This window comes from Fomitiporia mediterranea (genome assembly GCF_000271605.1).
Source record: "Fomitiporia mediterranea MF3/22 unplaced genomic scaffold FOMMEscaffold_20, whole genome shotgun sequence".
Classification (NCBI taxonomy): Eukaryota; Fungi; Basidiomycota; class Agaricomycetes; order Hymenochaetales; family Hymenochaetaceae; genus Fomitiporia; species Fomitiporia mediterranea.
In genome coordinates, this window is record NW_006760405.1 from 78,820 (window position 1) to 105,211 (window position 26,392).

Below are 26,392 nucleotides of genomic sequence, written 5' to 3' on the forward strand. Positions count from 1 at the left end.
ATACACAACCATCTTTCACCCAGACTCAGTTTTTGGCTGGGTTTTATGGGCCTGTCACCCTAAGCCCAATCTTGCATTCACAGACACCTGAGCCTGACTGGCCAGACACAGCTCAAGCACTTCATTCAATAGTAATAGCTCTAGCACACTCATATCTAATACAATCCATACATTAGCAAGCTTAAGTACTTCCTCAAGTTGTTTCCCCTAAGGCAGAAGAAGCACTAAAGGTAAATCCTAAGGCACAGACAAAGAAGACAGGAAAGGGTTCTAGGTCTGGAAGGAATACACACACTTCTAGTATATTAGACACTAATGTTGATGAGAAGGTCAAAAATGAGGGCAAACTTGTTGTTTTAGGGGCAACAAAAGTAAAATGGGACAAGGGAACCACTCTCAAGCTTGTTGAGTTTGTCTACTCACTAGAGAATTGGAATAAGGTCTCAAACAGTTTGAGTAAAATTATGCTAAAGGTATGTATTTCTTCAGGTCTTGCTCACAATATTTGCTCCTCACCTTCACAATTTTTCTCAAGGCTTCTCAAGTTGTATTTGACAATTAGTACACTTTAGCACAGTGTATAACTAAATGGAACATTATATTTCAGTTGTACAAGGAAACAAGGCATATGTATCTATATTTCTGTAAGCATATACTCTACTCACCTTTTTTTCAGGGTTTCTTAATCACACTGGCAGAGGAGATGGTGATGTGGATCCAGATGATAATGACTTGATCATAGTTGATATAAATGAATGTACTGGTTCCAATATTGAGGGGAACAAAGAGGAGGTGAAAAAAGAGGAGAAAGGAGAGAAGAAACTGAAGAAAAAGAGAAAACAGGCTAGTATACAATTTGCACCAGCTACTATGATCAAGTTCTCACAGGGCCCTATCTACACAAAAATCTTGAGTGTGTAAGTGTCTAGAAGACCTTGATGAAGCCATTTATTGAGCTGCTCTGTACTACTCTCAAACTTCTACCTAATAACTATCCTAATTGTTCCTTGTCTTTAAGCAAGCTTACAATCTCTGTACAAACTTGATTGACTTACTCACTTGTTCTTTCACAGGGCAGAGGGCTGAGCAGATATCATCTGGGTGATAGAATTTAGTTCTTCTTGTTCCCTAGAAGAAATCAACAAAGACATTAAGAAAAACAAAAAGAAAAGAAAACAACCTAATACTATAACCAAAATGAACAACATACTTTTTCAGACCCTACAAAACATGACAGAGAGTCAGAGCAAGACTGTATGATTAGAAAAAGAAAGGTTTGCATACCAGAAACAGAGGGACAAGATGGCAGATAAGTGTACTAAAATGGAGGAAGAAAGAATGTGTATTAAGAACAAAACAGTTATTCTTTGTAACAAGTGTAAACATAAGGAGATACAGCTCTTAAAGCTTGATAATTACTAGAGGCTCAGGGATTCTAATGATCCTATCAAATGTGCACTAGTAAAGGCTCTTAGTGAGGAAATACTAGCAGAACAGGCAAAAGAGTACAGTAAATAAAGGGTGTGTTATAACTTTACAGTCACCTTAGCAAGGAAGCTATTGTAAAACAAACTATAAGTATTGTATCCTATCATATATTTCAGTACAGTCAAGTAGTTAATATTATAACCAAATATATTAAGTGTTCTATGTTTCTGATCCTTTAGGGAATCTTCTTCTGTCTCAGTAACTATGGAGGGATTAACATATGTGTTCTAATAATACTGTGGTAGGATCACTCTTTGTATACATTATAATAACAATACTGTGTATCCATCCATATTAATAAAGGTGTATCTATCTTGTCTACACAGCTATATCTACCAACTGTTTAACTTTAAGCAGTCTATGTTTCTGATCCTCCAGGGTATACTATGTCAAATAATACACTGTTGTTCTATAAACTCTATAATTTGCTTTCTACAGTGTATTCCTACTTTGTGCAACTCTCCATTGTTGAAGGTATTAATTTCACACTGTCAAACTTGTGCAACATTGTCTAGTTCTGCTACATTAATACTGTGATCATTAAGTCTGTTATAGCCCTCAATTTCTATTAGATTGTCTCTAAGATCAATGAGTATGTTATGAAGCACTATTAAGGCTTCTACAGCCAAATACATGTGAGTTAAATCATAGCCTGGAAAATTGCAAAGGCTAGGGAACCTGCCTTTGAGCATACCAAAAGTATGTTTAATAGTAATCCTACAATGAGACAGCTGCCAGTTGAATTTACAGTAACAATTCTTCTCAACTGGATTAGGTGTGAGGTCACATTTAGCAAACAGACAGATAGTAAATTGAGTAAGGGGATATCCTAATGACAGTAATACAAGAATGTGAGTGAGTATTACACATTGAGATATAAAGCTGAGAGAAGACAGACCTTTGTCTGCCAAGAGGAATTCACCCTTGGAAAAATGTGCAGCTTTCTTCTTCCACACTCCAGACTCTCTGAATATTGTTGTATCCTACATGTTTCCCAGCCAGCCCAAGTCATATTCTAGGAAACACATTAAGTTGTCACAAATCCTCTGAACTACAATCTAAAACTGTAAAAAGACAATATAGCTGAGTATTTGTTGTATTATACACAGAATAGTATACAAAAACAAACATCTGAATAAGTAGTACAAATGCTGACTAGTAAGGAGATAATCATATTTGAAGGCACAGACCAACTCACCAAGTAATATTTCTTTCTGCAAAAGTACAGGTCTCTATCTTTCTGTAGCCTATTAGTAAGACAGATGAGGGTGCTGTCTACTATTCCTATACATTCTGGGAAGCCTTCTACTGTCATCTGCTCCTTCATTTCAACCTTTTCTGCTAGATTGGGCCAATGTAGATAGATAGGATGTAGAGATTGAAGAGCCTTGATGACTCTCTTACAGTAGAGGTAGACAGACCCATGAGCAATTGATGCTTGTTCAGCTGCTTTGTCAGTAGGATCAGATCCATAGTGTAGCAAGAAAACAGCAAGTTGGTGCCATACAGGAGCCTGGGGTTTCTTTCCAGTAGGCACAAAGACTTCATGATTTTTGATTAAGTTATGTATACAATCAAAAGAAGTATGGTTGACTCTGGAATAGATCATATGTGAGTGTAGTAGCATGTATATGATTCATAACCTTCAAGACACACCTGAAGAATGACTTGAATATCCTTAGAGATATGTTATGCAGGATGTTATCCAGGTAATCTTTAGAATGCACTATGTTGTATAGGCCACAGATGCTTGGACAAATGCAAACAAGCTGCTGGGAAGCAAGGTACATAAGAAGAACAGTGTGAAGCTGTTCTGTATCTGTCTTTGCAAGGAGAAGAATAATAGCAGTAATAAGACTACAGGTTTGAGCTTGCTGTATAGGCATAGATCTGACTGGTAGCATGACTTAAAGGTGTTTGGATGAGCAATAAAAGAATGGAGAGTGTAAGATATGTAAAAAAATATAGTGTATATACATAGACACACATCTTTCTACACAGTCACAAGACTGTATTCTTCTTTTTCATCAATCACACAGTGTAAATCCTTTAAGAAGTACAACTTTTTTTCAAACTCTGCTAACTCACAAGCACTCCAGAGTGCTTGTGAGTCAGCAGAGTTTGAAAAAAAGTTGTACTTCTTGAAGGATTTACACTGTGTGATCAACAAAAAAGAAGAATACAGTCTTGTGACTGTACAGAAAGATGTGCATCTATACTTAGAGACAAGGAACAATTAGGATGGTTATTGGGTAGAAGTTTGAGAGCAGTACAGAGTAGCTCAATAAATGGCTTCATCAAGGTCTTCTGGACACTTACACACTCAAGATTTTTGCATAGATAGGGCCCTGTGAGAACTTAATCATAGTAGCTGGTGCAAATCACATACCAGCCTGTTTTCTCTTTTTCTTCAGTTTCTTCTCTCCTTTCTCCTCTTTTTTCACCTCCTCTTTGTTCCCCTCAATATTGGAACCAGTACATTCGTTTATATCAACTGTGATCAAGTTATTATCATCTGGATCCACATTGCTATCTCCTCTGCCAGTGTGATTAAGAAACCCTGAAAAAAAGGTGAGCAGAGTATATGCTCACAGAAATATAGATACATACACCTTGTCTCCTTGTACAACCAAAATATAATGTTCCATTTGGTTGTACACTGTGCTAGAGTGTACTGATTGTCAAATACAACTTGAGAAGCCTTGAGAAAAATTGCAAAGGTGAGGAGCAAATATTGTGAGCAAGACCTGAAGAAATACATACCTTCAGCATAATTTTACTCAAACTGTTTGAGACCTTATTCCAATTCTCCAGTGAGCAGACAAACTCAACAAGCTTGAGAGTGGTTCCCTTGTCCCATTTCACTTTTGTTGCCCCTAAAACAACAAGTTTGCCCTCATTTTTGACCTTCTCATCAACATTAGTGTCTGATATACCAGAAGCACATGCATTCCTTCCAGACCTAGAACCCTTTCCTGTCTTCTTTGTCTGTGCCTTAGGATTTACCTTCAGTGCTTCTTCTGCCTTAGGGGAAACGACTTGAGGAAGTACTTGAGCTTGCTGATGCATGGATTGTATTAGATATGAGTGTGCTGGAGCCATTACCATTGAATGAAGTGCTTGAGCTGTGTCTGGCCAGTCAGGCTTAGGTGTCTGTGAATGCAAGATTGGGCTCAGGGTGACAGGCCCATAAAACCCAGCCGAAAACTGAGTCTGGGTGAAAGATGGTTGTGTATATGTATGTGCATAAGATGAGTTAAATAGGATTACAGGAGTTTGAGGCTGAGAAGAGGCCCTAAATGGGTCTTGAGACTGCTCAGGATTCATAGGGAATTGTCTGAATGAAAAAATGACTGTTTTTCACTGTATTCTTTGCAATGTCTTACTCTTGTTCCTGGTGCTCCTCTCATTTTTTACTGTTTATGGTAGGCTTACAAATTTTTATTATTTAACATTAATTTAACTACATTTAATGATCGACAAGCTATGCACAAGTTGATCACATCAATTCTTTGCAGTTGTGAGGGTGCTCAGCATCACTTCTTTCAGGGGTTTCTGCAAGCCGAGCTTCCTCGCAACTCACAACGCGCAACAGAATTGAGATGGGCTGCTACTGTATGAGAGTCGCGTCGTTCTTTTTTTCCCCCTTGCTACCTGCCTTATTTGGCAGGTGACTCGCCAAGCAACATACACATAGCTTGCCATACAACAATGAAGTACTGTACTTGCCTTCATAAGAGTTTTCAGACACTCCCTAGTATTGTAAGACTAAAATAGCAAATATATTAGGTTAACAGGACTGTCTTAGAGGATGCTAGCTTCTTAACAAGAGTGGTACAATCATTCAAACATGTAACACCAAAAAAGAGGTGATTCTGTCAATATTATAGAGGGGAATTGTAATTGAAAAGGTTCAACATATATTTTAATGTATAAAAAGGTGTATATTAAGTGGAAAAACAATACAGAGGTTTTGTATGTGTCTAAACAAAAAGGTGGTTGAAGTCACCTGCCTCATTTGGCAGGTGGCAAGGTGGAAAAAAAAACAACGCAACTCTCATAGTTTTCCGGAAACGCTGTAGCATCAGATAGCACCCCAGCTTCAACGTGTTTCCAGCACGTCGCGTGGAGTATGTAAACGATCCTCAGTGCTTGGCGGCTGTCTTCAGCCATTACGCCTGAGGTTCGAACCAACAGCCCGCATCTGAATCCTGACACAGAGATACTGTCACTGACACCAACGTGTTCACTGCAGCATTAGTTGTTCATCTATCTCCTGCTTGTCCGTTTCTTCCTCTCGTAACGTTCCGGTGCGAGCGAGTAACAACAACGATATTTTTTAGGTACACAACAGATCTTCTGTTGAAAGGATACTTGATAAACGATAAAGCCTGGAAGACGAGGTTGTGTTCAGGTAAGTCAGTCCATCCGACTCCATGCAATTTACTTCACACATCTCTAACTGAATGCCCAGGTCAACAAAATGGGACTGTTGACGTACATCACTGCAATCCTTACCCACATGGTAAGATCAGTAGACCCTGAATTGGATCCTGTTTCGCACTACAATCTAGCACTTGAACACTGGGCGCACTTTCAGCAGACGTGGGAGCGAGGAGAACTTGACAAGTCCATTTTTCATAGTCGCGTCACAGTCGAACTTTGTCCTGAGAGACATCCATATCGCGACACAGCATTGAACGACCTGGGAGGTTACCTTTACACGCGATTCGAGCAATATGGGAGGATGGAAGACCTGGAGGAGGCAGTTGAGCGTCATCGTGCTGCGTTAGAACTTCGCCCTCATGGCCATCCTGATCGTTCCTCGTCTCTGAGTAACCTTGGACTTTCCCTTCATACTCGATTTCGGCGGCGTGGACGGACTGTAGACCTTGACGAGGCCGTCGAGCATCATCGTGCTGCCCTGGAAATTTGCTGTGATGGTCATCCCAATCGTGCCATGACTTTGAATAACCTTGCAATTTCCCTTCATACTCGATTTCGACAACATGGACAGACTAAAGACCTTGATGAAGTCATTGACTACCATCGTGCTGTTCTAGAACTTCGTCCAAATGGCCATCCCAATCGTTCCAAGTCTCTGAACAACCTTGCGGCTGCGCTTCATACTCGATTTGACCTGCACGGACGGATTGCAGACCTTGATGAAGCTGTCAAGTATCATCGCGCTGCCCTGAAGCATATCCCGGAAGGCCATCCTGATCGTTCCACGTCTCTACATAACCTCGCGAATTGCCTTCACATTCGGTTTCAACAGCATGGACAGTCTGCAGACCTTTTTGAGGCCATTAAGCATCATCGTGCTGCCCTGGAACTTCGGCCAGATAGCCATCCCAATCGTTCCTCGTCTCTTTATAACCTTGCAGATACCCTTCATACTCTATTTACATGGCATGGACAAGCTGCAGATCTTGACGAGGCCATCGAGCGTCATCGTGCTGCCCTGGAGCTTCGCCCCAATGGCCATCCTAATCGTTCTGACTCTCTTAATAGTCTTGCAATCTCTGCCATTACTCGATTTGAACAGTATGGGTTGAGTGCAGATCTCGATGAGGCCATCGAACAACATCATGCTGCCCTGGAACTCTGCCCTGTCGGCCATCCTAATCGTTCCACGTCTCTTAACAATCTTGCAGGTTGCCTCGCTACTCGATTTGAACAGCATGGACAGAGTGCAGACCTTGATGAAGCTATCAAGCACCATCGTGCTGCCCTGGAACTTCGCCCCAATGGTCATCCCAATCGTTCATCGTCTCTGAATAACCTTGCGGGCTGCCTTGTTGTTCGATTTGAACAGCGTGGACAGATTGCGGACCTTGATGAGGCCGTTGAACATCATCGTGCTGCCCTGGAACTTCGACCCAATGGCCATCATTATCGTGTCTCGTCTCTTATTAATCTTGCAACTTCTCTCTACACTCGATTTAGACAGTATGAACATAGTGCAGACCTTGACGAGGCTGTTGAGCATTATCGCGCCGCCTTGGAACTTTGTCCTGATGGTCATTCCAATCGTTCCATGTCTCTGAATAATTTTGCAAGTTCCCTTGCCACTCGATTTCAACAACACGGACAAACTGCCGACCTTGATGAGGCCGTTGAGCATCATCGCACTGCCTTGGAACTTTGCCCCAATGGTCATCCCAATCGTTCCAAGGCTCTTTATAACTTAGCAAGTACCCTTCACATTCGATTTCAGCAGTATGGACAGACTGCAGATCTCGAGAAGGCCATTGAGTATCATCGCACCGCCCTGGAGCTATTTCCTGTCGGCCATCCCGACCGTCCTACGTCTCTTGAGAGCCTTGCAGATTCCCTTCACACTCGATTTCAACAGCATGGACGGGTTACAGATCTCGAGGAGGCCATCGAGCTCCATCGTGTGACTCTGGAACTTTGCCCGGATGGCCATCCCAATCATTCTAGATTTTTGGCATCGTTGGCTTCTTCGCTAGACTCTCGATTCAAGAAGTTTGGTGTCATGGACGATTTTAATGAGTGTATGCAATTGTTCGAATGTGCTGCCGTGCATAGGTTTTCAAGTTCGGTAACACGACTCAGAATTGCTGCTCAATGGGCTGAACTGGCTCGGAGCCATTCCCACCGCACTACTTCTAGAGCCTACAAGGTAGCGATGTTGCTTCTGCAACGTAACCTTACTGTGAATCCCACTCTTCATGCGCAACACAACTTCCTCAACCAGAACATCTATTACGGAACACTTGTATTAAATGCAGTGGCATATGCTGTAGAGGGAAATAGGTTCGAGGAGGCTGTAGAGATACTTGAGCAAGGAAGAGGTTTACTCTGGTCACAGATGCGTGGTTTCAGGACACCTCTCGATCATCTTGCAAAAGCAAACGGAGCGCTTGCTGATAGGTTCAGGAATATTAGTCGCCAGCTGGAGAGTCTCCTAATCTCGCCTACCGAATCGCAGTGTGGTTTGAGTATGGCTGGAAGCAGGCCACCCGTACCAGACTTGCATAGAGAACGGAGATTGTTCGAGGAAAGGTTGAAGCTAAAGAAGCAACTCTCTCACGAGCAAGAGGAAGTTATTGATGAGATACGGCAAATTCCTGGGTTTGAGTACTTTCTTAAAGCTACGTCATTTACCGCACTCCGGCAGGTAGCTTCGGAGGGTCCGGTGATTGCGGTTAACCATTGCAAATATCGATCCGATGTGCTCATCGTAGTTCGACGCGAAGATCGGCCAGTCGTCTGTGTTCCATTAGATGAAGAGTTCGCCAAGGATAGCATTGAGCTATACTCCAATCTCCTGGAAACGCGCTTAAAATTTGGAGCTGACTCGCTACAGTATGACCAGGTGCTCGGCCGAGTGATGAAGACATTGTGGAGCAGAGTGGTCTGTAAGGTCGTCGACAAACTAAACGAGCTCGGAATTGCTGAAGGATCGCGCATTTGGTGGTGCCCAACATTCGTACTGTCTTCGCTTCCTTTCCACGCTGCGGGTCCATTTCAGGATATAGACGGTAGTACGAAGTATCTATTGGACAGGTACATTTCGTCATATACTCCGACACTTGGAGCACTCATTGGTGCGCGGATGTCATGTGGAAACGCAGATTTGCCGACTGCCCTTATAATTGGGGATACTTCGCTTCCATCGGCTAAAGGAGAGATTCGCAGGATTAGGAATTGCGGTATAAACACTAAACTACTCAGCAGTAAGGCATCTCATGATGCAGTGGTAAAAGCACTTCGGAAAACGGCATGGGTGCATTTTGTTTGTCACGGAGGCTTGGATTCTAAACCTTTCAACTCTTCATTCAAGGTGTCTGACCGCGGCCTGACTTTACTCGATATTGTCCAGGCGAATCTTCCGAACGCAGAGTTCGCATTCCTTTCTGCTTGTCATACCGCCGAGCAGCCTCATGATGGTGCACCTAATGAAGTACTTCACCTGGCTGCAGCAATACAGTTCTCTGGATTTCGAAGCGTGATTGGATCGATGTGGGAGTTACTTGATGTGGACGGGCCCTTTTTCGCCAGGGTAGTATATCAGTACATGTGCGACTGTAACGATGGCGAGGCGAGGTACAAGCGTGCGGCTGCAGGGCTTCGCAAGGCAGCTGTAGAACTCAAAGAGCGGCATAGCGTTCGGGCTGAGAGATGGGTCAACTTGGTTCATATAGGCGCTTAATTGGATTCAGAATGTTTTGTGATACATAATATGTGAACTTATTGTGATGAAATATAACCAATTGTTGTGGATCGTGCACACTGCAGAGGCATCCGCTGAAACGGATTGTGTATATTCTGCTGACTCCAAGGATAACAGCAGGAGTCAAAATGGACCCCAATGAGAAAGTTGTACTAGCCCTCCCAGTTCTCTTTGTCAAAGCTGATAACCTTGATGACGAAACCGTGCAAGCTGTTAATCTGAGTGGCAAATAGATTTTCCCACGAGTGGATAGTAAGAGAGAAAAGATCGTCGGAGTCCCAATACTCAGATCATTTATCAAAGCTTTCGTGTTACCGTCATGTCCGTGTCTAATAGAGTATATGTATAAGCAGTTTGAAGCGTTCGACGTCTTCTCTCGACCCTAGTACTACACCCAAAGCTCAACCCAAGCAGCCACTACTGGCCAGACAAGTCATACAGATACTGTTCCCTGCCTCGACACGTTTGCTGTAACATTAGTCCAATTTAGTCTTCTACCCACTTCCTGTGCGTTAATCCTCTTCTTCTCGTCCATTCAGGTACAACAAATTATGATAAGGAGGTTTTCAGACTGACAACAAAGCTTTTTTTAATTAAATCTTTTTAGTTTGGGAGACACCTGTAAAAACAGCCAGGTGTCAAGGACAACGGAGCATTTTAGGTGATGCCTCTTTGTTGCTGGCTTGCTTCGCTTAACTGACATAAAAGAGAATTAGAATCATTGTCAAACGTTGCTATAATTCCCTGCCTACATGGAATACTCAGTGGACCTCGAGTTGATTCGCCGTGGACTCTACATTCTGGCCCTTACATTCTGGAATAAGGAGAACTTGACAGCTCTATTTTCCATGCTCGCATTGCACTCGGACTTCATCCCGAAGGACATCAAAATCGCAACATGTCATTGACCTTTCTTGGAAGTATTCTTACCATGCGATTCGAGCGATACGGGAAAATAGAGGACCTAGAGGAGGGAGTTGTGCATTACCGTACTGCCTTGGAGCTTTGCTCTGACGGCCATCCCAATCGTCCATCATCTCTGAATAACCTGGCGATTTCCCTTCAGACCCTATTTGAACAGCGCGGACAGACTAGAGACCTTGATGAGTCCGTTGAGCATTATCGTGCTGCCGTAAATCTCTGCCCTGATGGCAATCCCGATCGTTCCCTGTTTCTGAATGGCCTTGCAAAGTCCCTTCGGATGCGATTTGAACAATGTGGACGACCTACAGACCTTGACGAGGCCATCGAGCATCATCGTACCGCCTTGGAACCTTGCCCAGGGGACCATCCCAATCGTTCCAAGTTCCTTGATAGCCTTGCAAATTCCCTTCATACTCGATTTCACCATCATGGAGAGAAAACGGATCTTAATGAGACCATCAAGCATTATCGTGCGGCTCTGGAACTTCGGCCCCACGGCCATCCTGATCGCCCCTCATCTCTGAATAACCTTGCATATTCTCTCCAAACTCGTTTTCAACAGCTTGGTCAAATTTCAGACCTCGACGAGGCCATCAGATATCATCGTGCTGCCATGGAACTTTTCTCTACTGGCCATCTTGATCGATCTGCGCCTTTTATTAACCTCGCAAATTCCCTTCAAACTCGATTTCAGCAGCTTGGGCGAACTGCAAACCTTGACGAGGCCATCGAGCACCTTCATACTGTCCTGGAACTGGTTCCTGACGGCCATCCCAATCGTGTCATGGCACTAAACAACCTTGCAAATTCCCTTCACACTCGATTTCAACAGTATGGACAGATGACAGACCTTGATGGGGCTATCAAGCATTATCACACTGCTCTCGAACTTTCCCCCGACGGCCATCGTCATCGTCCCTTGGTCCTGAATGGCCTTGCATATGCTCTTAACACTCGATTTGAACAGTATGGACTGACTGCAGACCTTGATGAGGCTATTGATCGTCACCGTGCTGCATTGGAACGTTTCCCAAATGGCCATCCCGATCGATGTGTGTCTCTAACTAACCTTACGAATACCCTTCTAGTGCGATTCCACCAGCATGGACGAACTGCAGACATCGATGAGGCCATCGAGCATCATCGTATTGCCTTGGAACTTTGCTCATACAACCATCCTGATCGATCCGCGTCTCTTAGTAACCTTGCAACCTCCCTTCGAACTCGTTTTCATCAGCTCGGACGGGCCACAGACCTTGACGAAGCCATCAGTTACCAGTTTGCTGCTTCAGAGCTTATCCCTAATAGCCATCCCAATCATCCTATGACCCTACATAACCTTGCATGTTCTCTCCAAGCTCGATTTGCACAAAATGGACAGACTGCTGACCTTATCAATGCCATTAAGTACCATCTCACTGCTTTAAAGCTTGTTCCCAACGGACATCCCAATTGTTCCACGGCTCTACATGATCTTGCAGTTTCCCTTCAAACTCGATTTGAACAAAACGGTCGGACTGCAGACCTTGATGACGCTATCAAACATCATCACGCTGCCCTGGAACTTCGTCCAAAAGGTCACCCTCAACGTTCCACGTCACTGGCGAGCTTGGGCTTATCGTTGTACTCTCGATTTAAGAAGTTCGGAGTCACAGACGACTTCGAAGAGTGCATGCAATTACTCGAAGATGCTACCGAGCATGAACTTTCAAGCTCAACAGAGCGTCTCAGGGTCGCAACTCTATGGGCGGAGCTAGCTCAAAAACATTCTCATCACACCATATCCAGAGCGTACAAAGAAGCAATGTTGCTTCTGCAACGTATCCTTATTGTTAGTCCTACTCTTGATGCCCACCACAACCTTCTCAGCCAGAAACAATACCACGGAACTCTCCCATGTAACGCAGCGGCATATGCTGTGGAAGGGAATAGGCTCGAAGAGGCTATAGAGATACTCGAGCAAGGAAGGGGCTTGCTCTGGGCGCAGATGCGCGGACTTAGAACACCTTTAGATCGCCTTGCCGAAGCGGACAAAGAGCTCGCCGACAGGTTCAGGGAAGTTAGTCGCCAGCTGGAGAGCCTTACGACATCGCCGACTGAGTTGCAGGATGGCTCAGGCACGGTCGGACACAAGTCACCTGTACCGGATGTGAATAGAGAACGGAAGCTATATGACGAGAGGTTGAGGCTAAAGAGGCGGCTCACTACCGAGCAGGAGCAGATTATCAATGAGATACGTCTACTTCCCGAGTTTGAGAAATTTCTTGAAGCTACGCCATTCAAGGTACTTCAGCAGGCAGCTTCAGAGGGTCCGGTGATTGTGGTCAATCATAGCATATATCGATGCGATGTACTCATTGTCCTCCCCCGTGAGGATCTGACGGTTGTCTGCGTCCCCTTGGATGAAGAGTTCTATGCTGATAGCACACGGCTATATTGCGAACTTGTGGGAACGCGCTTAAGCTCTAAAGTTGACTCAGTAGAATACGACGACACGCTACGCCGAGTGATGAAGACATTATGGGATAGGGTCGTCTCCAAAGTCGTCGACAAACTAAACGAACTCGAGATTGCGGAAGGATCGCGCATTTGGTGGTGTCTAACGACCTTGCTGTCGGCACTGCCCTTCCACGCCGCTGGTCCGTTTGAGGGCATAAACGGTACTTCCACATATCTATTGGACAGGTATATCTCGTCATATGCACCAACCCTCGGGGCACTCATTGATGCACAGTCATCCTGCGGAAGCAGGAAAGCACCAACTGCTCTCGTCATTGGGGATACTTCGCTTCCGTCCGCTAGGGAAGAGATTCGCAAGATCAAAAATTGTGGCATAAACCCCAAGCTACTCAGTAGCAAAGCATCCCACGATACTGTGACAACAGCACTTCGGAAAACCTCATGGGTACATTTCGTTTGCCACGGTGGATTAAGTTCAAAGCCCTTAAACTCATCATTCAAAGTATCCGATCGTGGGCTGACTTTGCTCGACATTGTCCAGACAAATCTTCCGAACGCACAGTTCGCATTCCTTTCTGCTTGCCACACTGCCGAACAGTCTTACAACGTTGCACACGACGAAGTGCTCCATCTGGCTGCGGCGATGCAATTCTCTGGTTTCCGAAGCGTGATCGGATCGATGTGGGAGCTACTTGATGTGGATGGGCCCTTTTTTGCCAAGACAGTGTATGAGTACATGTGCGACTGCGACGAGGGCGAGCTAAGGTACAAGCGTGCGGCTGCTGGACTTCGCAAGGCGGCGATAGAACTGAAAGCACGAGATGATGTTCGGGTTGAGAGATGGGTCAACTTGATTCACATAGGTGCTTGATTTCGGCGTGTAAAATGTATATACTTATTGTGGAGAAAGTCAATCAATCAGTATGAGTTCCACGAAGACATCTGGTGAAACTAATTGTGTAACTTTGTTCAGACCAAGGATGACAGTGAAAGCAAGAATCGGATGATGAACGGGTACTAACTGGGTTGAGGTGTATGTACATACCTCCCTAATGAAAACAGGTCTACTCAGAAGTGGGACCTCCGATAGCTCACGAATGATTCGCTGCACATCTTCCTGCTTCGCAAATCCCACAATGCTAGATAGCATTCGAAATTAACTGAGGTTGTCCAATTCAAGTACGATGTACTTACCCGCATCCTTTCGAGATTCCTGTGGGTGTCACCAGTATTTCCGTAAATAGGACTTCTCCAGCCGGTGCCCCAAGGAAAACAACTGATCAGAATACCCTCCTCACACAACTTTCAACGACACCCATCCAATAGGCGAGCGAAGATAAGAAATCGAAACCGAAATCGAAAATTGGGCCGGAATCCACGCCTCTACTGCATCAGCACCTTCCCTACATGGCCCTCAACAAATGGCTCTGGCAGCTATCATGCATCGTGTCCATTTAACGATAAAGCGTAGGGGAGTGGTGGCGAAGTCATGCATGCTGCGATCGGTATGGCGCTCATGCCTTCTCGCGGCCCACTAACCGCGCTCTCCAACCATCACAAGCACCTTGTCCACGTTCGGCCCTCCGAGCGAGTGCGATAACTCGTCGTACCTTCTGTCGAGGTCCCGGCTGCGACTATGGAGCGAGAATAAGAACGAGAGTAGCGGCGAGATACGGACGGGCGACGAGGCGAGCGAGAACGGATTCTTGGACTAGCACCAAGATGGTGAACACCATGAAAAGCCCTGTTTACAGACAGTTTGTTTCTTTCGTGATGTTTACCTCTAGCTCCCAATTGGGCATTGCGACAACGCCCCGGAAAGAAATCACGTACTTCAGCACAGAATATGCTGCAAAATGGGACAGAAAGGCGAAGGAAGAAACACAACAGAGAAGATTATCGTGAGTTGCGAGTCAATATAGCTTTTGCTTCAAGCGACTAGATGCGTGTTTGAGGACAGGGACGTGAATGGTCTTGCATGCTCATCACTCGAATTCCCCGTTTCTCCTAACAGGTAATAATTATATAGTCACTTTTTTGCTGCAATTTCTGTTTACTTTTGTCAATTCAGTGCATTTGTTTATTTCTGTTGATGTAGTCGCAACATGCATCAACTGCCCAGTTGGACCTCCACCGCGCATGAATCGATTGAATGCATTGATTCAGATAAAGATAAGGCGAGATCGACTCGGCATACTGCTTTTGTGGACCCGTGTAACCTGGCTGACGTCCAGACGAGGCAGTCGACCGAGGTCAAGGCAGCCGTATTTGACGAGGAGTGAATGATATCGCATGGGTTTTGTATGGGTCTAAGGTTTTTCTTAATACCCTTCCTTCCCATCCTATGACTCGCAAATGTAGACCTGCTAAATGTAGTTTCATCAAAGCTTGTATACGTTTGTGTAAGTCCTGTACACCCTCGGGTTTGGTTTGGGGCAAAACGTAAAGTTGCTGTTTCTGATTTTGTAAGGAACAAGTAAATCTTAATTGGCACTGCAATGAAGGCCATGCACGTCATGTATTCTGAATTTCGAAGATGATTCAGCAAGAGATACTTTTCATCCTGCAAAATCAATGTACAGGTGCACTTATTGCTTTCAATACCTGGCTTTGGTGAATGCCAAGTTCGACTGAGTGATGCGGGGCACATCAAGTTCTTCTAGAAATTATGTAATACAATTTCATCCGTTCCTGACGTTCAATCCTAAATAGTCTTCTTCAGCATCAAACGCTATTATCACAGCTTCAACGTCTTCCCGGCATGTCCAGTGGAGTATATAAGAACTTGATTTCTGCCCTCAACCCAGTACTGACTCGACCCAAGGAACCAGCAGCATCCAATACAGATACTATCCTCTGTACCGACGTGTTTATTTTGACATCAATTCTTTACCCATTCCTCCCGGTTAGTCTCCTCTTCTGAGTTCTCACACATTCTAGTACAAGCAACTTATAACCAAGAGTCTAGACGCACGGGGAACCTTTCGCAAAGCCGCCACCCGTTTGAACAACCGGACTCCAAAGCAGGGATATTTCTTGGTAGTATATACCTGGTATCTTGGATGCTTCCTTCTGACTAATCACACAGTTCAATTAAGAAAACTGAAATCATTGACAAACACTTCCACGGCTCTGCACTAATATGGCATACTATGTGAACCTGGAATGGATTTGCCGTGGGCTCTACAATCTGGCTATGAAACACTGGAGACATTTTGAGCAATCGCAGGAGCGAGCAGAGCTTGACAAGTCTATTTTTCATGGTCGCATTGCGGTTGGACTTTATCCTGAAAGACATCCAGATCGAAAATGGGCATTAACCATTCTTGGAAGTTCTTTTCTCACACGATTCAAGCAATACGGGAAGATGCAAGATCTAGAGGAGGCAGCTGAGCGATATCGTGCTGCCTTGGAACTTTGCCCCGATGGCTGTCCCGACCGCTCCACGTTTCTTAATAACCTTGCAAGTGCTCTTGCGACTCGATTCACGCAGAATGGACGAACCGCAGATCTTGATGAGGCCATCATCCATCAACGTACTGCTCTGGAACTTCGCCCCGAGGACCATCCGGATCGTTCTGTGTCTCTTGAGAACCTTGCCAGTGGTCTTGGAATACGGTTTGAACAGTATGGGCGGATCGCAGATCTTAATGAGTCCATCAAGCATCATCAATCCGCCCTAGAACTTCGCCCTGTCGGCCATCCCAATCGATCCATCACCCTGTTCAACCTCGCAAAAGCCCTCCATACTCGATTTGTACAGAACGGACAGACTGTGGATCTTGATGAGGCCATCAAGTATCAATGTAACGCCCTGGATCTTTGTCCCGATGGTCATCCTAATCGTTTTGCGTCACTGATCTGCCTTGCACGTGCCCTTCATTCCCGATTTACATGGTACGGACGGGCTGCAGATCTGGATGAGGCTATCAAACATGAACGTGATGCCCTAGGGCTTTGCCCCAATGGCCATCCCAATCGTTACATGTGTCTTGGTAACCTTGCAACTTCCCTACATACCAGGTTTAAACAGTATGGAGAAACTGCAGAGCTTGATGAGGCCATCATGTATCAACGTGCCGCCCTAAAACTCTGCCCCAGCGACCATTCCAATCATTGCTCGTCTCGCAATAACCTTGCAAATTCCCTGCATACTCGATTTAAACAGCATGGACAGACCGCGGATCTAAATGAGGCCATCAACCATTATAGTGCTGCTCTAGAGCACTATCCCAAAGGCCATCCGAGTCGATTCACATCTCTCAATAACCTCGCAAGTGCCCTAGGAACCCGATTTAAACAGCATAGGCAGATCGAAGACCTTAATGAGTCCATAAATCATCATCGTGACGCTCTGAAACTTTGCATGGATGGGCATCCCAATCGTCTCGCGTCGCTGGTCAACCTTGCGAATTCCCTCCTTACCCGATTTGAGCAGAATGGACAGACCGCAGACCTCGACGAGGTTATCGATCGTCAACGAGCAGCCCTGAAAACTTGCCCTGGTGGTTATTCCAACCGTTTCGCACTCCTGAATGGCCTTGCAAACGCACTTCATACTCGATTTAAACAACATGGACAGATCACAGACCTTGATGAGGCCATGGAGCATTATCGCACATCTCTGGAACTTTGCCCTGATGGCCATCCCGATCGTTCCTTATTAATGACCAACTTAGGCCTTTCATTTCTCTCTCGATTCGAGACGTTTAGTGTCGTGGGTGATTTCGAAGAGTGCGTGCAATTACTTGAGCATGCTGCCGGACATAAGTTTTCAAGCTCAGTGACGCGTCTCACGATTGCCAGCCAATGGGCCGAACTCGCTCGGAGTCGTTCTCACCATACCACATCGAGAGCTTACAAGGCAGCAATGCTGCTCCTACAGCATACCCTGGTTTTCTGTCCTAGTCTTCATGCACAGCATAACTTCCTCACCCAGAAACAATATGGAATGCTTGCATTGGACGCAGTGGCATATGCTATAGAAGGAAATAGGCTCGAAGAGGCTGTAGAGATACTTGAGCAAGGAAGGACTTTACTCTGGTCACAGATGCGTGGTTTAAGGACACCTCTTGATCGCCTCGCGAGAATAAACAGAGAGCTTGCTGACAGGTTCAGGGATATCAGTCGCCAACTGGAAAACCTTGCAACATTATCTACTGTGCTGCAGTCTGATTCATACACTACTGGAAGCAGCTTGTCTGTACTGGATATGCATGAAGAACATAAATTGTTAGAGGAGATGCTAAGGCTGAAGAAGCAACTCTCTAACGAGAAGGAGGAGGTTATCAACGAGATAAGACAAATTCCTGGATTTGGGAACTTCCTTGAAGCTATGCCATTTGATGTACTCCAGCGGGCGGCTTTAGAGGGCCCAGTGATTGTAGTCAACCAGTGCAGGTATCGATCTGATGCACTCATTGTTCTCTCCCGCGAGGATCTACCGGCGGTTGACTGTGTTCCATTAGATGGAGATTTCTATATGGATAGCGGCGAGTTATACGCAACGCTCTTGGTGATACGCGACGAGTTCGGAGCCGAGTCACAAGCATATGACATAACACTCTGCATAGTGATGAAGATGCTGTGGGATAGGGTCGTCTGCAAGGTCGTGGACAAATTGAAGGAACTCGGAATTGCCGAAGGATCGCGCATTTGGTGGTGCCCTACATATGCGCTGTCTGTACTTCCTTTCCATGCCGCGGGTCCGTTTGACGACACAGATGGCACTTCCGTGTATCTATTGGACAAGTACATCTCGTCATATACTCCAACACTCGGAGCACTCATTGACGCACGGTCGTCACCTGGAAACGGAGAAGAGCCAACCGCTCTTGTCATCGGTGATACTTCACTTCCGTCAGCTAGGGATGAGATACGTAATGTCAGGAATTGTGGCATAAATACTAAATTACTCAGCAGTAAAGCATCTCACGATGCTGTGGTAAAATCACTTCAGAAAGCCACATGGGTGCATTTTGTTTGCCATGGAGGCTTAGATCCTAAGCCTTTCAACTCGTCATTCAAGGTGTCCGACCGCGGGCTGACTTTGCTCGATATCGTTCAGGCAAATCTTCCAAACGCAGAGTTCGCATTCCTTTCTGCATGCCATACTGCTGAACAGCCTCGTAATTCCTTTGCATTCGACGAAGTGCTCCACCTCGCCGCAGCGATGCAGTTCTCTGGTTTTCGAAGCGTGATTGGGTCGATGTGGGAGTTGCTTGATGTAGACGGGCCCTTTTTCGCCAGGGTAGTATATCAGCACATGTGCGGCTGCGACGATGGCGAGGCGAGGTACAAGCGTGCGGCCGCAGGACTTCGCAAGGCAGCTGTAGAACTGAAAGCACGAGAAGATATTCGGACTGAGAGATGGGTCAACTTGATTCACATAGGCGCTTGATTATATCTAAAAGACTTTAGTATGTTATATGTATATGCTTATTATTTGGTGTCATCACGAAAAAGTCGCAACAAATGTAATTAATAATAGCAAATGTAATTTAATAATGTAGTTATATATCTATTACAATCTAAAATAACAATTATACTTGGCACATAATTAAATTGTAACAATTGTATATAAATGTGATGATTATACAAGAATTGTATTATACTACAAGTGTTTTTTAAAGCAAGTAATGTTAATACCATTATTACTACAATATTATATGTGAGACACAAGTACTTAACTTTTATTGTAATATGTTAAAATTGTATATAAATTAATATAAAACAGTAGTTGATTGATTATAATACTTATAAAAGTAATACATTATACTTGTAAGTTGATTATAGTACTTTTGGTAAGATAATATGCAATTATATATAATAATATTGTTAACAATCACTCTGTTAGAATTATAATATAATCTGGTTTTACTTTAAACTATATATCAAAGTGATTATATAATCAAATACTGAAGATTGAGAGCATATAATGATGCACTTACACTTGTCACTCCTTTTCCTCCTACCTTCACCATCTCCCTAACTATTTTCCCTAACACTATGTTGTCTCTTTTGTTCTCTCTAGCTCAGTCCCCTGCCTACAAGCATCCTCTAACAGGCACACAGCCTGTAACCACCTAGACAATAAACATTACTGTATTTTTCTCTTTAATCTACTACTATAATGTCTGTACTGAACCTTAGATCCTGTGACAACACAACCCAGCTAGCTACACAGTCCTTTAGTGTAAAGTATAAGTAGCCAGTCCACTTCATAATAACTTGCACAATAGTTGCTCATCCCTCTCCTCCCTGCCTCTTATATTGTCTCTCCTTTGTTGTCCTCCTTTTTATTACACTCACCTTCTTTTTGCATTTGCATTTGCACATCTGCATTTTTGACCAATACTAAACAACTTTACTAATACTTTACATACTTCTTCCTACTCTATAGTACAAGTAATAATTAACAATCACACACTTATAACAATGTCCATGTACAACTACTCCTAAGGTGTAATCCTCTCTCTAACCAGACACACATGTTCTTCCCTACCTGTTCCATACTTAGCATCACCCTTGATAGGTCTACACTATGTGTGTTTACTTTTCCCAGTACTGTGTATAGCACCATTTTGAACAGAAGTAGTGACCCTCTACTCCCCTCTCAGCTGAGTCTGTCTGCCTTCCACTTCACCTTCACCTTTCAAGCCAGAACATCCTAGAGATACACCTTGCAATTGATAACTCAGTTTACTGTACCTTCTATTAAGTACTGTAGATAAAGTATAGAGTATACACACACAGACACAGTTTTGTCTACAGTCTGAATCAACTTGTTTAACACTCCAAATCTTAACCTGTACACACTACTCACTCTTACTACACACTATTACTGTGTGTCCATCTTTTCTTTCTTATTGTCACTTGCTAAATCACTCTAAGCCTGTTTCACAGGTACAGTCTTAACCTCTAAGACCTGCTCAACCTTGTAATTCAACTTGTAGAGACTGAGCAACAACTAAGGTATAGTGACAAAGACTACTTTGTACAGTCCAAGAATGCATTAATCCTTTACTGATACAAATTCCACTTGCAGAAGAACAAGGCAGAAGCTACTAGTAGTGTAGGGATTGGGACTATAGAAATAATATAATATTCACTATCTTTTTGTATTAAATAATCAAACATAATTACATTTTATTAATTATTTGATACAAAATTGTATGCAAAGCAAAAGCAAGCTATCCAAATGCTTGTAATGACTGGTATATATTGTAAGACAATACTATACTGTCAAAAAATAGTAAGTATATTTTAACATTATTATTTTGGGAGGTATGTTATAATCACTTATATATCTTGACAATATATACAATTATAATTAATATCAGTAGTTTCAATAATTGTTCTAGATTCTCATTATACTTGTATTAAATTATAATTAACTTGTGAAAACCCCTATAAAGAATATAATTGCTTTGACAAAATTTACAAAAAGTATTAAATATACCTGGTTATAATCTATTACAAGTGTTGCGACTTTTTCGTGATGTAAGACAAGGGTATATTGCTTATTTGATGGAAATGTGAAACAATTGTGGATAATATACTCTAAATTTAGTCTTTATTTTAAAAATTGCTTACTAATTCTGTATACTATCCGTATACGGCGTATACGTAAATTTCGCTACAGTGCGGAGCGCTAATTCCCGAGATGCACGCTGGAGTATATAAGCACTTGCTTTCTACCCTCAACCTCAGCGCTGACTCGACCCAAAGGACCAGTATCCACTACAGATACTGTCCTCTGCAGCGGCGTATCTACTGCAATATTAATTGTTTGCAGGTTCGTCCCTTCTCACTCATTCTAGTACGGGCAGGTTAGAATAAGGGAGGTTATTAGACTCACTGGGAATATTATTCACGGAAGACAGCCGTTGAACTATCAGGCACGTAGGACAGACTTCAAAGCAACGTTTCAGGTAAAATAAGCATAGGAGCTTCCTTTCTTCCTTCTGACCAAAGACACAGGCCAACTAAGAAAGTTCGAAACATCGACGAACGTTTCCACAATTCGTGCCAGTGTCAACATGGAGTACTTTGTGGACCTTGACTGGATTTGTCGTGGACTCCACAATCTGGCTATTAAACACTGGCAGCGCTTTCAGCAATCGGTGGAACCAGAAGAACTTGACAAGTCTATCTTTTATGGTCGTATTCTAGTCGGACTTTACCCTGACAGGCATCCGGATCGCAACGCGGTATTAACCAACCTTGGAGGTTTTCTTGGAACACGGTTCAACTATTACAGGAGAACAGAAGACTTAGATGAGGCGATTGAGCAGTTTCGTGCTGCCCTGGAACTTCTCCCAAACGATCATCCCAATCGCCCCACGCTACTGTATAATCGTGCAAACGCTCTTACATCTCGTTTTAAACAGCATGGACGGATCGCAGACTCTGAGGAGGCAATCAGGCTTCATCATGCTGCCCTTGAGCTTTGCCCCGACGGTCATCCTGGTCGATCCACATTTCTCAATAACCTTGCAACCGCCCTGCGAGAACGATGCAAACAACGTGGACGGTCCACAGACCTTGATGAGATCATCGGATTTCATCATGCTACTCTTGAGCTTCACCCTGACAACCTTCCCAATCGCTCCGCGTTTCTCAATAACCTTGCATCCATTCTTCAAACTCGATTCAAACAACGTGGACAGACAGCAGACCTTGACGAGGCCATCAGACATCGTCGTGCCGCTCTCAAGCTTTTCCCTGACGGCCATCCTAATCTTTCCGCGTCTTTAAGTAACCTTTCAGACACCCTTCGAACTCGATTCCAACAACATGGACAGGTCTCAGACCTTGACGAGGCCATCAAGCATTACCGTACTGCTCTCGAGCTTTGCCCTGCCAGTCATCCTGATCATCCCACATTTTACAGTAACCTTGCGTGTACCCTTGAAACTCGATTCAAACAACGTGGACAAACTGCAGACCTTGACGAGGCAATCAGGCTTCATCATGCTGCTCTCGGGCTTTGCCCTGAAGGACATCCTCGTCGTCCTGCATTTTCCACTAACCTTGCATCCGGCCTTCAAACTCGATTCGTACAACGTGGACAGGTTGCAGACCTTGACGAGGCAATCAAGCTTCATCATGCTGCACTCGAGTTTTTCTCTGACGGCCATCCTCAACGTTCCATCCCTTTCAATAACCTTGCAAAAGCTCTTGAAGCTCGATTTAAACAACTTGGACAGATTGCAGACCTTAACGAGGCAATCAGGCTTCATCATGCCGCTCTTAAGCTTTTCCCTGATGGACACCCTGATCGTTCCGTGTCTCTCAATAACATTGCAGGTGCACTTGTAACGCGATTCAAACAATGTGGACAGGCTGTGGACCTCGATGAGGCCATCGGGCATTCTTATACTGCTCTCAGTCTCTGTCCTAACAGCCATCCCGATCGTCCCACGTCTCTCAGTAACCTTGCATATGCTCTTCAAACCCGATTTGAACAACGTGGACAGACCGTAGACCTCGATGAGGCTATCAGGCATCATTCAGCTGCTCTCGAGCTTTGCCCCAACAGTCGTCCTGATCGTCCCACATTTTACTGTAACCTTGCGGGCGCTCTTCAAATCCGATTCGAACAACATGGACAGATTTCAGACCTTGACGAGGCAATCAGGCTTCATCATGCTGCACTCGAGCTTTGCCCTAATGGTCATCCTGATCATTCCACGTTTCTCAATAACCTTTCAGGCACTCTTGTAACTCGATTCAAACAATGTGGACAGATTACAGACCTTGATGAGGCTATCAGGCATCATTATACCACTCTGGAGCTTTGTCCAGACAGCCATCCCAATCGTTCTGTATATCTCAATAACCTTGCAAATGCTCTTAGAACTCGATTTGAACAGATTGGACAGATTACAGACCTTAATGAAGCTATCAGGCATCATTATACTGCTCTCGAGCTTCGCCCAGACGACCATCCCAATCGTTCCATATCTCTTAATAACCTTGCAAGCGCTCTTATAACTCGGTTCAGACAACATCAACAGATTGCAGACCTTGATGAGGCTATCGGGCACTGTCATGCTGCCCTGGACCTTTATCCCAATGTCCATCCCAAACGTTTCGGATCTCTCAATAACCTTGGAAATGCCCTTCAAACTCGATTCAAACAATGTGGACAGACTGCAGATATCGACGAGGCCATTATTCATCACCGTGCTGCTCTCAGGCCAGAGCTTTGCCCTAACGGCCATCCTGGTCGTTCCACATCTCTCACTAATCTTGCAAACGTCCTTCATAGTCGATTCGAACAACATGGGCAGACCACAGACCTTGACGAGGCCATCAGTCATCATCGTGCGGCTCTAGAACTTTGCCCGGAAGGCCATCCTGACCATTCGAGGTCCTTGGCGAATTTGGCTTCTTCGTTGAATTCCCGATTCGAGAGGTGTGAGGTCATTGATGATTTCGACGAGTGCATCCGATTATTCGAACGTGCTGCCACGCACAAGTTTTCAAGTTCGGTGATGCGACTCAGTATCGCTACGGAGTGGGCCAGACGTGCTCAAAGTCATTCTCACTACACTACTTCTAGAGCTTACAAGGTAGCAATGTTGCTCCTACAACATGCCGTCGTTGTTAGTCCTACTCTTCACACACAGCACGACTTCCTTAACCAGAATCACCGTTACGGAACGCTCGCAGGTAACGCAGCGGCATATGCAGTTGAAGGAAATAGGTTCAAAGAGGCTATAGAGATCCTTGAGCAAGGAAGGGCTTTACTCTGGTCGCAGATGCGTGGTTTCAGGGCACCTCTACACCAGCTTGCAGAGATAAACGAAGAGCTCGCTAGCAAGTTCAGGAATGTTAGTTGCCGGCTGGAGAGCCTCGCGACAATGTCTTCTGAGTTGCAAGCTGGTACAAGCATAGCTGGAAGCGAGTCATCTGTTCAAGGCACGCATAGTGAACGGAAATTGTATGAGGAGGGGCTGAGGTTGAAGAGACAACTCTCTGATGAGCAGGAGGAGGTTATCAGCGAGATACGCCAGATTCCCGGGTTTGAGAACTTTCTTGAAGCTACGCCATTCAAGGTACTTCAGCAGGCGGCTTCAGAGGGTCCAGTGATTGTGGTTAATCTTAGTGTATATCGATGCGATGCACTCATTGTACTGTCCCGCGAAGATCGGCCGGTTGTCTGTATCCCATTAGATGGGAAATTCCACGAGGACACCACTAGTCTGTGCAAGGAGTTTGTGGAAACACGCTTTTACTCTGGCCCAAGCTCTGTTAAATATGACCAGGTGCTCCGACGAGCAATAAAGACATTGTGGGATAGGGTGGTCTGCAAAGTCGTTGATAAACTAAACGAGCTCGGAATCGCGGAAGGATCACGCATTTGGTGGTGTCCCACATCTTTCCTGTCTGCGCTTCCGTTTCACGCTGCAGGTCCATTCGAGGATACAGACGGCACTACGAAGTATCTATTAGACAAGTACATCTCGTCTTATACCCCGACACTCGGAGCACTCATTGGTGCGCGGGCGTCATGTGGAAACGAAGGAGAACCAACGGCTCTTGTCATCTGGGATAAATCGCTCTCGTCATCTAAGGAAGAAGTTCGCAGGATCAAGAACTGCGGCATAAATACTAAATTACTCTACAGTAAGGCATCTCATGATGCAGTGGTAGAAGCACTTCGGAAAACAGCATGGGTGCATTTTGTTTGCCATGGAGGCTTAGATCCAAGGCCTTTCAACTCATCATTCAAGGTGTCCGACCGCGGGTTGACCTTACTCGATATTGTCCAAGCAAATCTTCCCAATGCAGAGTTTGCATTCCTTTCCGCCTGCCACACCGCTGAACAACCTTTCAATTTAACATTTGACGAAGTGCTCCATCTCGCTGCGGCGATGCAGTTCTCTGGTTTTCGAAGCGTCATTGGATCGATGTGGGAGTTACTCGATACAGACGGCCCCTTTTTCGCCAAGACAGTATACCAATACATGTGTGACTGCGATGAGGGCGAGCCAAGGTACAAGCGTGCTGCTGCTGGGCTTCGAAAGGCTGCTATAGAACTGAAACTACGAGATGATATTCGGGCTGAGAGATGGGTCAACTTGATTCACATAGGTGCTTGATTGGCCCTAAGAGTTTTCAGTACGTATAATATATATGCCCTTATTCAAAGTTATTTGATATACTTATGCCGAACCAGTCATAGATGTTTAATAATATTTGTTCCATGGACACTATAATTCGGACTGATTTCATTTGTATAACAAAGGACGGGCCTATGTAGTCTATGTACTGGAGGAATTATGGTTGCAAGATTATTTCCTAATA

At 44.5% G+C, this 26,392-nt stretch overlaps 3 protein-coding genes across 3 annotated transcripts; all 3 read left to right on the forward strand.

Annotated features, from left to right (window-relative positions):
• Positions 1–6,010: 6,010 nt before the first annotated feature.
• FOMMEDRAFT_98437 (TPR-like protein) lies at positions 6,011–13,946 on the forward strand (the record flags this gene model as incomplete). Its single annotated transcript, XM_007271995.1, has 3 exons — positions 6,011–7,288; positions 11,853–12,737; positions 12,810–13,946. The coding sequence occupies 3 exons, from the start codon at positions 6,011–6,013 to the stop codon at positions 13,944–13,946; spliced, it is 3,300 nt and encodes a 1,099-aa protein (XP_007272057.1).
• An 851-nt stretch (positions 13,947–14,797) lies between these two features.
• FOMMEDRAFT_32404 (uncharacterized protein) lies at positions 14,798–15,357 on the forward strand (the record flags this gene model as incomplete). The annotated part of the gene is made up of 3 exons (XM_007271965.1): positions 14,798–14,976; positions 15,018–15,089; positions 15,174–15,357. The coding sequence occupies 3 exons, from the start codon at positions 14,798–14,800 to the stop codon at positions 15,355–15,357; spliced, it is 435 nt and encodes a 144-aa protein (XP_007272027.1).
• A 1,817-nt stretch (positions 15,358–17,174) lies between these two features.
• Positions 17,175–26,181, forward strand: FOMMEDRAFT_40290 (TPR-like protein; the record flags this gene model as incomplete). The annotated part of the gene is made up of 3 exons (XM_007271975.1): positions 17,175–17,787; positions 22,346–24,947; positions 25,014–26,181. Coding segments are annotated over 3 exons (4,383 nt in total), but the record flags the coding sequence as incomplete, so codon positions are not given.
• Positions 26,182–26,392: the final 211 nt, after the last annotated feature.